This window comes from Uloborus diversus, chromosome 2 (genome assembly GCF_026930045.1).
Source record: "Uloborus diversus isolate 005 chromosome 2, Udiv.v.3.1, whole genome shotgun sequence".
In the NCBI taxonomy this organism is placed as follows: Eukaryota; Metazoa; Arthropoda; class Arachnida; order Araneae; family Uloboridae; genus Uloborus; species Uloborus diversus.
The window spans coordinates 155469598-155483896 of record NC_072732.1 but is presented as its reverse complement, the minus strand read 5'-3'; the positions used below and the strand labels follow the sequence as shown (position 1 = coordinate 155483896).

At 35.1% G+C, this 14299-nt stretch overlaps 1 protein-coding gene across 1 annotated transcript in view; it reads left to right on the top strand.

Moving 5' to 3' along the window:
* Window positions 1-14299, top strand: part of LOC129216608 (coiled-coil and C2 domain-containing protein 2A-like) — an 88025-nt gene that overhangs the window by 58590 nt on the left and 15136 nt on the right. The window contains 3 exon segments of the mRNA XM_054850825.1: window positions 2526-2726; window positions 8340-8429; window positions 10789-11040. Coding sequence (XP_054706800.1) covers window positions 2526-2726; window positions 8340-8429; window positions 10789-11040 — 543 coding nt within the window.

The following is a 14299-nucleotide window of genomic DNA, read 5'->3' as shown; positions in this document are numbered from 1 at the left end:
CTTGAGGTTTGTAGCCACACGTTTTCAAATATTCAAGGAATTCAAGCACTTGAAAACAAAATTAGTTTTTTCAAGCACTTTCCATTTTTTAAGGAACAATCATGCATTTTTTGGCGAGTTACGGGCCCACTTCAAAGCAGTGGTCCTAAGCTATAGCTTGTTTATCTTATAGGCGAATCCAGCCCTGTATATAATTCACTCTTACCTGCAGATTTTTGTAATTTTTATGAAAATTCGTCAGTTTTTACGGTTAAAGGATTTTTACAATTTTACCAATCTGAACGTGTGAATCCAGAAGGTTCTTCAAAATCTTTTAATCTGTAACAACACAAAATGTCTAGTTTTTTAAATCACGCAAATTGAAAATAAACGTTCTGAAAAAAAAAAGAAAACAAATCATAACGAGTAGATCGTTCTGTTAGTGCAAATGGGGAAGAGGGGTTCCCTTTGTTTTAGGTTCTAATTTGTAAAAATAATCGTCAATTATTATAAGTGGTGCAACTGAATGCATAGCTCGTTTAGCCTATATTTTCATTTATATACTTGCCCAAATGGTTTTCAGTCCAAAATAGTGAATTTAGACACATTTTCAGCACCCCAGTGACAGCTGTACTATTTGTATTTAATGTTGTTGTCCCCCCCCCCCCCCCATCAGAAAAAGACATTCGCTATTCTCTTCATTTTCATTGAACTATTCCAAAAAGAAAAAAATAACGAAATTTTTTTGTTTTAAGATTTTGGAAGATATGTTATTACTATATAAAGTCCTCCCAAAAATGGGGGGGAGCATTGCTCCCTATGTCCCCCCCCTCCTATAAATCCACCCATGCCCTTCTGAACTACTCAAAAAAGAAAAAAATAATGATTTTTTTAAAAAAATTTGGAAGATGTGTTGTTATTATATAAAGTCCTCCCAAAACTGGGGGGGGGGGCATTGCCCCCCTCTGCCCTCCCATAAATCCGCCCATGCAGGGCGCAGATGTGAATAAGCCAGAGCGAATATGAAAAGGGTTAAAAAAGCAGGACAATCATCTTATTTCCAAGAAAAACTTATTAATAATATGAAACTTTTATGCAGATACCAATTAGTGAAGGATTTGTAACTCATATTATGCTGAGTCAGTAACCTACAGTGTCAATACAGTAGTGTGTCAACAAAAAAATATTTTTCCTCAAACATCTAACCTTGCTCACTATCACTATCAAATTTTAAAGTTTTGTAGCATTCTCTTACCACTGGATAGACAAGTAAAACCTCATAGGACTACACAGTATAAAGAATATTCTGTTATGTAAGGATTATTCTTATTATATATTGCTTTCAAGCTTCATAAAGAAGATGGGGCATTAAAAAAATGATCTTAAGCTTGTATTTTTGATTAAAATAATGTATTTTTTCTCCTTTTATTTCCTTTAAAAACTTTTTTAAACAATAAATTTTTGACAAACTATTTTGTAACAAAAAAGTAATTATTATTATAATATGTAAATAATGAAAAAAAAGAAACGATTTTTGTAAAAGAAATTAAGAATACATTTATAAATTGGTTGTGGAAAAATAATAACATTTAATGTTTAGAAATAACTTTCAAAATAAATATTTCTTTACTCAACAAAAAAAATCAAACACTGCCCTGAAATTATCTAATGTGCATACAATGGTTTGTAATAATGAGGTTTAGCTTTTTATTTGGTTTGAAAAAAGATATCACGTGAAGAAGGTAGCGATGCCAACTGCTAGAACAAGGAAATTATTACCACAGAAACACAAAATGGTTTAGCATTACTTAAAAGGCTTGACAAAGAGGTAAGAGCTGGACTTTGATTACTCTAGAATTTTTCAAGGTTTATATTGCTTTTAGTAGTTATTGTAGCAGCATGTATCATGGTATCGTAACATACCACGTTCACTAGTGCCCCCATTTCCCTTACAGTAAAAATTTCAAAAGATTTTTAAACAAGTGTTTAGAGCTCCAAATCGTCTCATTATTCCTCTCCAACATTTTTTTTTTTAATTAATATTTCTGACATTCAAAAAGTTCAGAATATAAAAATCTGGGCACCCAATCGGTCAGCGTCGAATCGTAACAAACCCGCTATTTTCCCCATGGAAACCGATTTCAGGACAGATTAGAGTCATTAAAATTTGAAATTTTTAATAACTCATTCATCAAATACTGGAGAAGAAATGTTTTTACATTTTTAAAAAGAAAAAAGTACTAAAAGCAAGGTAATTCCAATTTCTAAGGGGGGGAGGGCTCGAGTCCCCACTTGCCCCCCTATATGGGCGCCCATGCCACTGATATATATTATATACAATGTATAATATAAATTTATTTAAACAACTTAAATATGCAGTAGAATTCGTATGTAGTATTCGAATAGCATTCATAAGCAGTAGAATTTGTAGCTTTCATATTCATGAAGCACAATGTTTCAAATGGTTTTATACAGTTTGCCTGCAAAAAAAATCATCAGATGGGAAATCATTGATATTAATTTATGATGTGTTTTTTAATTTATAGTGTGATAGTGGAGAACCAGAAAAAGTTTTATATGAAGTGGAAAAATGGCGCCAATCTGTGATTCCCAGGTATCCTGATCGGATAATCAAGTTGATGTCAGTTGATTTGAGTGGGAAATGGATATTTATTACCCGGTTTCTACGCCCTCTAGAGCCACCCGAAGAATTACTATTTGGCAATAAGGAGTCGGTTGAGACAATGGTTAGTAAAGGATCATCCTTTCTTTTTTCTGTTGTTTTTTCCTTTTAAACACTTTGATTTTTCATTTTGCTGTTCATTTTTCTTTGAAACTGTAGAATTCTTGCTTTGAATAAAACAAAGGAAAAGTGAAATGAAATTAAAAAGAACGACATATAACCTTACAATGTAAAATATATTTATTAACCTAAATAAAAAAGAAAAAATTTCTTTTTATTATTTTTTTCTTTATTTAGTTGTAATAAGCTGTATAGCAAAACAGTTTTAATATGATTGAAATTTGATTGGTATACAATTGAATGCTGTTATGTATTTATGTTTGTAATCGTATTTGTATGTGTAACTGTAACCATAACTTGTTCACTGTAGTTAGTGAGTCCTCAAAAAGTTCGAACGGCTTCGTCCGCATGTGTGTGTACGTGTTAATAAATGTATCATAATATACTTGCAAGCCTTGATCATTCGTCTCCTGCTAATGGATAATGCTACACGCAATACACGCCGTACACAAAAATTTTTGGCGACGAGGACCGGATGATGAATCATCGCGGAATCAGCAGAACGAACTTTTGTGTTCTTTGTGAACAAAATCGAAACTGACGCTGATGCAATTCTGCATGTTTTGTAAGTTGTTTTCGCCTATATCAAGACCAATTGCAAGTATTAAAAGCATTTACGAGTGTTAATTTTTGAAACTGTGTGCAAAATTTTCGCCATCATGTCTACTATCGGAACTCTGGAACATTTTGACGTATCGAAACCTTTGTCGTGGGACTCTTACTACGAAAGATTGGAATGTTTTTTTGAAGCAAATTCTATTGAATAAGATGAACAAAAACATGCTGTTTTTTTAAGCGTTTGTGGTCCTGACACATTCTCTGTTATACGTTCCTTGGTATCACCGAGCATCCCAATGAGTATCAAGTTCCCAGATTTGATCAAAACTGTTAAAGCTCATTTTTTGCCCAAACCATCCGAAATATTTCAGCGATATTTATTTTATCGTAGGAAACAACAAAACGAAGAAACCATTTCCTCATTTGTTTCTGAATTAAGAAGATTGGCAGAACATTGCAATTTCGGAGCATCGCTAGAAGTAATGTTAAGAGATAGATTGGTTTGTGGAATTAGAGATGAAAATCTACAACGAAGATTACTCTCTGAAACTTCTCTAACATTTTCGGATGCCCTGGATAAAGCAATTGCAGCGGAAACTGCTAGTAGAAACGTTAAAGAATACGAAATTCTGATTCGTTATCCGTGAAACCGATTCAAATCAGGAATAACAACTCAACTCACAAATGGAATCAGAAACAGAATGTAAACAAAGATCGTTCAAAATCTAAGAACTGTTCTGGTTGTGGGGGTAATCACCCTAGAATACAGTGTAAATTTAAAGATGCTGAATGCCATGCCTGTAAGAGGAAAGGACATATTGCAAGGGTATGTAGAAGTAAATCTAATAATTTTCCAAATAATAAGCAAGTGTTTAAGAAAAATTTTAACACTAATTCTGCAAATTTAATCAATACTGTTCCTGATGTTGAGTCTCTGCAGTTAAAATACTTATGTGTAAACAATGTTAACTGTTCAAAATTGAAAGCTACTGTTCATATAAATGAATCGCCAGTTATTATTGAAGTAGACTCGGGTGCTAAAGTTACAATTATTGATAATTTTACATTTAAAGAACTGTTCCCTACTAATCCTCCGAGATTAGAAAATTGTCCTTACATAATTAGAGATTGCAACAAGAATGCTGTCAAAATTTTAGGACAATGTGACGTTGACGTGCATTATTCATCTTTCAAAGGAAAACTTCCAATTTTAATTGCTAAGGAGCCTAGAGAAAGCTTGCTAGGCACAAATTGGTTTGAGCCATTAGGAATATGTTTAACTGGAGTTCATAGGATCAGTAACTTAACTCTGGACAGTGGTGGAAGAATTTTCAGACGTTTTCAAAGATGAGTTAGGGACTTACAAAGGTGCACCTATAACACTTAAATTAGATCCTACCTTTCATCCAATCCAATTAAAAGCGAGAACGGTACCATATGCACTAAAACAAAAAATCGAGAAGGAATTGCAACGGTTGCAAGAACAAGGGGCAATTGAGCCGGTGGATTATGCAGAATGGACAACTTCTGTGGTCCCGATTCTAAAATCCAATGGAGAAATTCGACTTTGCGGTGATTATAAATGCACGTTAAACAGAGCTTTGGGTCAATACCCATATCCAGTTCCTGCTGTGAGTCAAGTGTTAGCTGAACTTGCAGGTAGTCGTTATTTCATCAAACTAGATCTTTCGCAAGCTTACCTACAACTCACCGTTGATGAAGACAGTGCTATGGCCCAGACAATCGTAACTCACAAGGGTGCATTTAAATGCAAACGCTTGCAATTTGGAATATCTTCTGCTTCCGGAATTTTTCAACAGTTCATTGAAAGGCTGTTATCGAGTATTCCAGGCGTGCTGCCGTATTTTGATGATGTTTTAATAAAAGGATCAACTATGGAAGAACTTACAGAAAGATTCGGGCAAGTTTTAAAGAAGTTTTCAGAATCTGGCTTAAGACTCAACAAAGAAAATCATCGGAGCTTCAAGTATTCAATATTTAGGATTTCACATTGATAAAGATGGAATTAAGCCAACCAAAGACAAGGTTGATGCTATTCGCAATGCTCCAACTCCCAAGTCCAAGGAAGAGCTTCAGGCATTTTTAGGACTTTTAAACTTTTATCATGTGTTTTTGAAAAACAAGGCTGACATAGCCGAACTACTTCATCGTCTCTTAGACAAAGATGCTCACTGGACGTGGACAAACACTCATCAGTCTGCATTTGAAAAGGTAAAGCGACTCCTGTCGGCGGAAACTCTACTTACTCATTTTGACAAAAAGAAGCCCATCATTTTAACTTGTGACGCATCTCAGTTTGGAATCGGAGCAGTGTTAAGTCATCAACTAGAAGATGGCACAGAAGCTCCAATAGCATATTATTCACGAACGATGAATAAAACAGAACGTCGATATGCACAAATCGACAAAGATGCATTGGCTATTATTCAAGGTGTAAAGAAGTTCCATAACTTCTTATTTGGACAGAAATTTGAAATTAGCAGCGATCGCAAACCGTTGTTAGGACTTTTAGCTCCGGACAAACCTATACCTTCAATGCTTTCACCAAGAATGCAGAGATGGTCGATCATGTTAAGTTCATATGATTACAATTTAGTCTAGAAACCAGGAAAGGAAATAACCAACGCTGACAGTCTAAGTCACCTTCCACAGCCAATGTCGTCCAATGAAGAAAATTCTCCAATGGAAATTTTGTTGTTGGAAGCTTTGAAGAAGCCGCTTTTGAAATGTGCCGATCTAGCTCGACTTACGGCCCTAGATCCCATATTATCTCGAGTTCTCAACTGGACATGGAGGAGGTGGCCCGAACGAAATCCCGATAAGGTATTTGAACCGTTTTACACAAGAAAGTTAGAACTGTCTGTACACAAAGGTTGTTTGCTATGGGGAGCAAGGGTAATTATTCCAAAAAAAAGCTCAAGCTGACATGTTGGGAATATTAAATAATACTCATCAGGGTATTGTTAAAACTAATGCTCTTGCTAGAAGCTATGTCTGGTGGCCTGGCATCGACAAAGATGTAGAAAAGGTGGTCAACTCACGTGAAACGTGTCAACAGACAAGAAATGTACCTCCAAAAACGGTAATTCCGTGGGAAAACACGAAGACTCCATGGGCTCGAATTCACATCGAACATGCGGATCCATTTCGAAATTCGTTATTCCTTATTGTTGTTGACTCATTTTCTAAGTGGTTGGAAGTAGTGCGGGTTCCTTCCACCGAGTCCGCCGCAACGATAAATGCATTAAGAAAATTATTTGCTACTCATGGTATACCCAATATACTAGTCTCGGACAATGGTCCATCCTTCACTTCTGAAGCATTTCAAGATTTTTTGGTTAGGAACGGTATTAAATTTGTTCCTACAGCACCACATCATCCATATTCAAATGGACAGGCGGAATGCATGGTGCAGACGACTAAGAATGCCTTTAGGAGAATTATTACCGAAAATTGGGAATACAGACTTGCAGCATTCTTACTTTCTCAACACGTGACACCAAATTCTACAACAGGCGTGTCTCCTGCAGTCCTATCACTTCCTATTTTTTTCCTACTTTTTTAAGTGATTTTTTTCCTACTTTTCCTATTTTTTTAACTTTTGATTCCTTATTTCCTACTTTTTACCCCAAAAAAAACCACTTCGGGGTCTGAGAAATGTACCTCCAAAAACGGTAATTCCGTGGGAAAACACGAAGACTCCATGGGCTCGAATTCACATCGACCATGCGGATCCATTTCAAAATTCGTTATTCCTTATTGTTGTTGACTCATTTTCTAAGTGGTTGGAAGTAGTGCGGGTTCCTTCCACCGAGTCCGCCGCAACGATAAATGCATTAAGAAAATTATTTGCTACTCATGGTATACCCAATATACTAGTCTCGGACAATGGTCCATCCTTCACTTCTGAAGCATTTCAAGATTTTTTGGTTAGGAACGGTATTAAATTTGTTCCTACAGCACCACATCATCCATATTCAAATGGACAGGCGGAACGCATGGTGCAGACGACTAAGAATGCCTTTAGGAGAATTATTACCGAAAATTGGGAATACAGACTTGCAGCATTCTTACTTTCTCAACACGTGACACCAAATTCTACAACAGGCGTGTCTCCTGCAGAGCTGCTGATGAATCGATGATTAAAAACTTGTCTTGACAAATTGCATCCTGACTTATCAGAAGCCATTAACACTAAACAAGAACGGGACAACTTAAATAAGCGCACAAGGGTAAAAATGTTCGCTCCCTTAGAAGCTGTTTATGCACTAGGATTCCCTCCTCATCGGAAGTGGGTTCCTGCTACAATTACAGAAGTCCTTGGTATGACTACGTACCTAGTACAAACGGATGAGGGCATGGTCTGGCGAAGATACGTTGATCAACTAAGGAGCCGGGTTGTTCCGACTTCTCAGTCGGATAGTTCTGATAATTCCGATGAAATCTACTCCGTTATTCTACAGAGATCACCAGTGCAAGCTCAATCTTCAAGTTCTTCTCAGGACTCTCCTACTTTGTCTGATGATTTGCCTTTAGTAGGTGATGTCGACAACGGCCCAGTGCAGTCTTCGACTAATGATGATCCTGGCGCAGTGCCTGTAAGTGGCCCTGGTCCTGGACCACAGTCTTAGAGGCCTGTTTGGAACAGGCGTCCACCAGAATGGTTTAAAGACTATAAAACTTAGGGGGGAGGAATGTTATGTATTTATGTTTGTAATCGTAATCGTATTAGTATGTGTAACTGTAACCGTAACTTGTTCACTGTAGTTAGTGAGTCCTCAAAAAGTGCGAACGACTTCAGCCGTGTGTGTGTGTACGTGTTAATAAATGTATCGTAATATACTTGCAAGCCTTGTCTGCTGCTAATGGATAATGCTACATGCAATACACCCCGTACACAAAAAATGCTATTGGATTTAATATTAGTTTTGTGACTTTATATTTCTATCCTTTATCCTAAATTTTTTTTTCATTTCAGGAATTATTGGCTCGTTTTGTGTCACTTATCCCAACTGTGTCGGATAGCATTGCGTTTCCTGGACTGTGTGATATATGGAGCACATCTGATGTAATTTTTTTTAATCTATTATCTATGTTTTTCTTTTCAAATCAATAGTATGGAATAGTCGATGCAATCATAGTGATGTGTTTAACTTGCCAAAATCTGGATTGGTGCAAATAAGCTCCAGGAGTTGAGCTGAGCTCAAAAGTTCTGTAGCAAAAAAGCTAAAATTGGGGAAAAGCTATAGCAAAATGCGAAATGTTGAAGGTTAACGAATATCTTTCTCACTGCTCAATGTGTTTCATCCCTAGTTGAAAGCTAAATTCAAAATTCAGCCACAACATTTTTAAAGAAATAAATACACGGTAGTTTTTTGTTTTTTATAATTTGAAATAAAAAACTTAGCATTATATAAGACAAAGTATTGTTGAACTTAATGCAGTGAAATTTGTCTACAAGGATACTGTTGGGACCTAAAAAAAATATCGCAATAGACAGATTATCATTATAGACAGTTTGATTATTCATGCTGACATTTTTGAGGCCAAAAAAAAAATGTTATAGACAGGTTAGCGTTATAGACAGTATCGTTATACACAAGTTTCACTGTAGTAGTTTAAACCAGTTAGCTAAGATTTTTAGTACAATTAAGATGAAAACGCTATGGTCTCGGATCATTTTTTTTTCTCCATTATTATAGCAAAAAAGCAAAAATGCCTTGCTTCATTTTTGTAATTTAGATAATATTTTCGCATTTTGCAAAAAATGCAATCGTAGCGGAAACCCTGATAAGCTCTGCCAAATGTACAGTTAGGATGCCTGTTTAAACCCATTGCGTGTTTTTGTGCAATACAAAAATGCAGACAAAGATATGATACATAGCATAGAAAAGCGAATAAATACTTTTCTACACATTTTAAAACTGCATGAAATAGAAAGAAATCTTTTAATATGTACACTTAATTTTAGTTTTGAATGCATGGTGTGGTGCTTGTGTACGGACCACATAACTCGGCATTCTTTTGAAGCACCATTTATGACATGAAATTACATCCTCACTCTTTCAGTGACAAGCATACTCTGTGCCAGTAAAGATTCTCGGTCCTTGCGGCCTTATGCAATTGCACAATTGGAATTTCCATGGTTGCGTTACAAGGCTCTCTGCGGATGGGTTTCCTACCCATCCCTGCAAATGTCTGCCAGCAGCCTACTCTCTGTTGTTCCTAAAAATTCAAATTCGGATTAGTAAAAAACACAAAAGCGGCATTTGATAAAAGCAAAAAGAAATATAACTGATAACTTGTTGAAGTGAGCTTTTCTGCTTAGATAAAAACAGACTGGATTCCTCATCTACAGCGGTTCTTTATTCGTGTTACTCGGGCAAATGCATAACTGTAATATTGTCTTTTCATAATGGAAGGGAAAATGTGTTGATATTGTTTTGCTGAAAAATACCCTTTACGGTTTTAGCTAGAGATCCTAAATACAGAGAGATTGAACAACTTCAGAACGGCGGCCATCTTATGTCCAAAGATGCTCACTCCCCGTAGACCGTAATGCATCTTCTGTCCCAAATATCACTGTACCGTTGTATTGAAAATATTGGAAGCTAGTTATGATATCATGAAATGCAATGTGCAGATCACAAATATCTGTTTGTTTTCTATCTTTATGTTCAAGTTTTTGAGAGAAAAAAAAATTCTTTATAAGCGCTATGACAATATGAAATGATTGGTGCCGGATTGCCAGACACTTCGTTTAATGAAAATACGAGAAGAAAAAAAAATCAGTCTATTCTTTAAAGATTTCATGTCTTACATTCTGTGGGAAAGCTAAAAATTCACAGTGCAGCATTTCGAGCTGACAACATTCGAACTAAACATGGCGAAGATTGGCGTGCTGTTGTTCAATCTCTGCGTATATAGGATCTCTAGTTTTAGCCATTGGGTTTGATGCTCCATTTTGTGGAAAATAGTTTTCTTCTCTGTAATCACGTCAAATAGGAAAAATTTTGGTACTTAGTTTTTGTATGTAAATTTTATGTTCTATCTGTCTTCACAAACATTAGGAAGATTGTAAAAAGTGATGAAAAGACAAAAGAGAGGTAATTGAGTCCTACATTAGGATCACATTGTCATAATATTATCTATAAGAATGTAAATATAAATATATATACAACTAATACATTATTTTAAAATTTTATTTTGTACTATTTGATACAATTTTATTTAATCTCATTTTTCAGTTTGACCTTATAAATTATCCTATCTCTGTTCTCTGGCCATTATTTTCCCCTGGAAAATTGAAACAAATGATTTGTTTAGAAGATTCCTTTCTTAACTATACTATCCTTAACACAACTAATTATAGAAACCATTTCAAAATGATAGGATTTGAAATGCATTTTCCCCCTCCCAATTTCAAGCAATTTTTGCAAATGCTTTGTGGAGATGAGGAAGAGCATGCAATTCTTCTGTGCAATTATTTCCTGCATCTGGGCAAACGAGCAATGCTCCTTTTAGGATTGGGCATTCCGGAAGGTCCTACTGCATATGTGGTGACATGGCAGAGTTCTAATGATGTGTGGGTGTGGAATGCATCTACAGGAGATCACTTCAGTGTTCAAGACAATCATAATCCTCTACAGAGTGTTGGATGTTTGATTAGTGTTGATAATGTAAGTATTTATTCAAGTTTTATTTTAAATGCTTTTTATTTCCTTATAGATTCTTTTTTTTTTTTTTTTGCACAGATTACATGTCAATGTTGAAGATTATGTGTTAATTCTTTCCTCTGCAGGGCCGTGCTTAGGGGGTGGCAAATTGTGTAGCCGCACAGGGCCGCTTAAATATTTTGAAGTTTAGGGGCCGCTAAATATTACACCAGTATAAAATATTTCTGTGTGAAATAGTTCCACTTTGTGTATGTGATTGTACTCTGAAAAGATAGAAAATTTGTCTTTTTATATTTATTTCTTTATTTTTACTTTCAACAGAAACTTCCAACTTTTAATTTTTAGTGAAAAAATTGTAAATTAACATGCGATAAATTCCTTTAATGTTATGGATTTTTGTTGATCAGTTTGCAACGTTTGATATTTTTCATCGTCGTGTCATTGCTTTAATTATAGCTTATGAACAATCTAAAATATAATTGTTTTTATTTTAATGTATGCACATATTTTCTTCCTGTGCCATTTGCTTCTATAATTGCTGCTGTCATTGATTTGTTGACCCGAAAACAATTTTTACTATGTATAATTGTAATTTGCAAAGGAGTATGTTTATGTTTGCCTATTCCCCCCCCCCCCCCCGAGATTTTTGTATTTCCAATTATCTTCCCTTATAAAGCTTCAAATGCAGAATTTTATACCTATTTTACAAAAATTTCTCCTAGGGAGAAATTCCTCCCCCCCTCGGACCCCCGTAAATTGAAGATATTCTATACCCCATTTAAAAGGGGGAGCTTTGCATCACTCTCTTGATATTATTTCCTCTCTTAAGTGCAATTCAAGAAAGATAGCAGGCAGCACATTAATAAAAAAACACAGAAAAAGTCAGGCATGGCCTTATGTATCCGAAGAGAAAAGGCAACAACAGAGGGGCTTTAAAAAATGGCCTTTTTTGCTACCGGCAAAAAAGTTGTCCGCACCGCAAAAGAGACAAAACAACCTGAAATAGCTTAGGGATAAGGAAAAGCTAAATCCCACCCTTGTTCCTCAAAAATGACCCCCCCCCCCCAAATCTCAGTCCTAAATCCACCTGTGAATCTAGAAAAGTTAATCTTCAGAAGATTTTTTTTTTTTTTTGAAATGTATATCATAATTTATTTGTCTCTGGATTTTTCTTTTTGCAAAATAAATGTTTGTTTTTGATAAATTTTGTTATGTTGGTTTCTTTTTTTTTCTTTTAAATTCACATAATATAGCAATTTTATAATAAAATGTCAAAATAACTGTCGATTTTTACGCGCTGGGGGTTGTGGTGTATGATAATGAAATGTGTTTTGTTTTAGGAGAGAAAAAATAAATAACAAAAATGATTATCTATCGACTATTAAAACAAATTTTGCACAGGACCGCTAAAACTCTAAGCAGACCCCTGTTCCTCAGAATAAATGACCCATTGAGAGCAAAAGTGGTATGCGTCAATAAGAAAAGATTTTGAGTGATTGAATGGTTTAGTAGCCACCTTTTCCCTACATATCGTTTTGTTTTGTCATTACTGTCTATCAGCATATGTACTATATATACACTACTTTTGCATTAACACTAGAAAGACGGAAGCGGTCATTTTGACCGCAAACGATTTTCAAATGCTCATATTTGCTGCGTTTAATTTTCAAACTCTTTTTCCTTCATTGGCTTTTCCTAACTATTTATTAAGATCTTACAACCGTAATTTTTTCCCTTTAGGATTATTATTATAGTCGCTATAAATGTTTATACCTAGAAAGACTGACTACGGTCATTTTGACCGCTAAGTGAACCTTTCTTTATGCGTCCGTTTTCTTCTTTTTTCTCTTATCAGTTGTGTGTACTATGGACTATTGTTAGTTGTCAGGGTGAGTAATGTTCTTTTGAGTTTGAGTAGTATCTGCTGGGTCAGGTTTAATTCTTTGAACAGTTAGGAAAATGCGAAACACCTGCTGGTTGCATGGTTTCAGTTTTCTGCTATCTACACACTGCACAGAGGGCAAAGTTGAGAAAGGTAAATTTGAAAAGCATGTGACTGGACACGTGAAATTACTTTGGGTCTAAAATGAAGTAAATATAAACAGGTGAATTCCAAAAATGTTTGCTGGAATTGTTTTGTGCACCAAAACATGTGCTTTGCTTGAAGCATCGACGTTTATTTTCTTCGGTGATAATGAAGTGCTCAGTCACATAATTATCTTCTTGATGTCAAGAAGAACCGTTGAGAAGAACATTAACTCCTGAAACTGTTGCATATTTATATCTAAAACAGATTATGGTCCGAATGAACAGTCTGACTTATCTGAAGAGAAATATATTCCTTGCGATGAGAATAGTTTGCTTTCATGAGGTTATTGCGAATATTTTTCGGAGCCTAGATTTGCAGAAAAGGATTGTTCTTCTGAGTTAGAATCAGAAGAAACCTCGCTAATAAAAACTGATGCTCAAAATATAAAAAGTAGTGAAAGAAAAAGGGAAAAGGGTCCGACGCCGAAAAAAAGGGGGGAAATTTCAAAAACAGAACTAATATTTCTCCAATTTCCTCCACTGATCAATTTTGCTGCATATAAATAAGTATCTACCTAAGAAAAAAGATTAAAATAGTGTGAAATTAAATTATGCGGAAATAAAACTACGAGCATTTGTTCTAATTGCCAAAAAAAAAACTGTTAGTGGCTAATATACAGGTGACGCGATAACATATTAAGTATTGCGAAATACTGTAAAAGATAGTAATGCACGATATATTTTTAAACCAACACATGCATGGTTGATTATAGTACTTGTTAGTTATTACATGCTAAGAAAATTTCCTCTTTTTTGTACCAATTTGCTCTTTCTCAATGCCAATTGTGTAAAGCATGTGTATTTCATTTGATCGAACATAAAATTAAAAAAAGCTATCTGAGACTCATTTGCAGACTATATTACGATTAAATTGTTAAATTAAACTCTGATAAGATGATACAACTTTTTTCTATAGTTAAAAATCCCGAAAGGAGGAAATTTCCAATCTTTTTAGTACGGCGGTCAAAGTGACCGCTGCTCGTCTTTCTAGGTATACGTAAAACGCCGTCTTTCTAGTGTTAAATAGAATGAGGTTAAAACTGATTTCTGATACAGCAACTGTCACTTATAAAATCAGTTGCTTTTTTCAAATCAAGTTCGGAAGAACCGAATTATTACGATATCAAAACATGTTGAAATCATCCTTTAATAAAATCATTATCGCCGTTTTTTA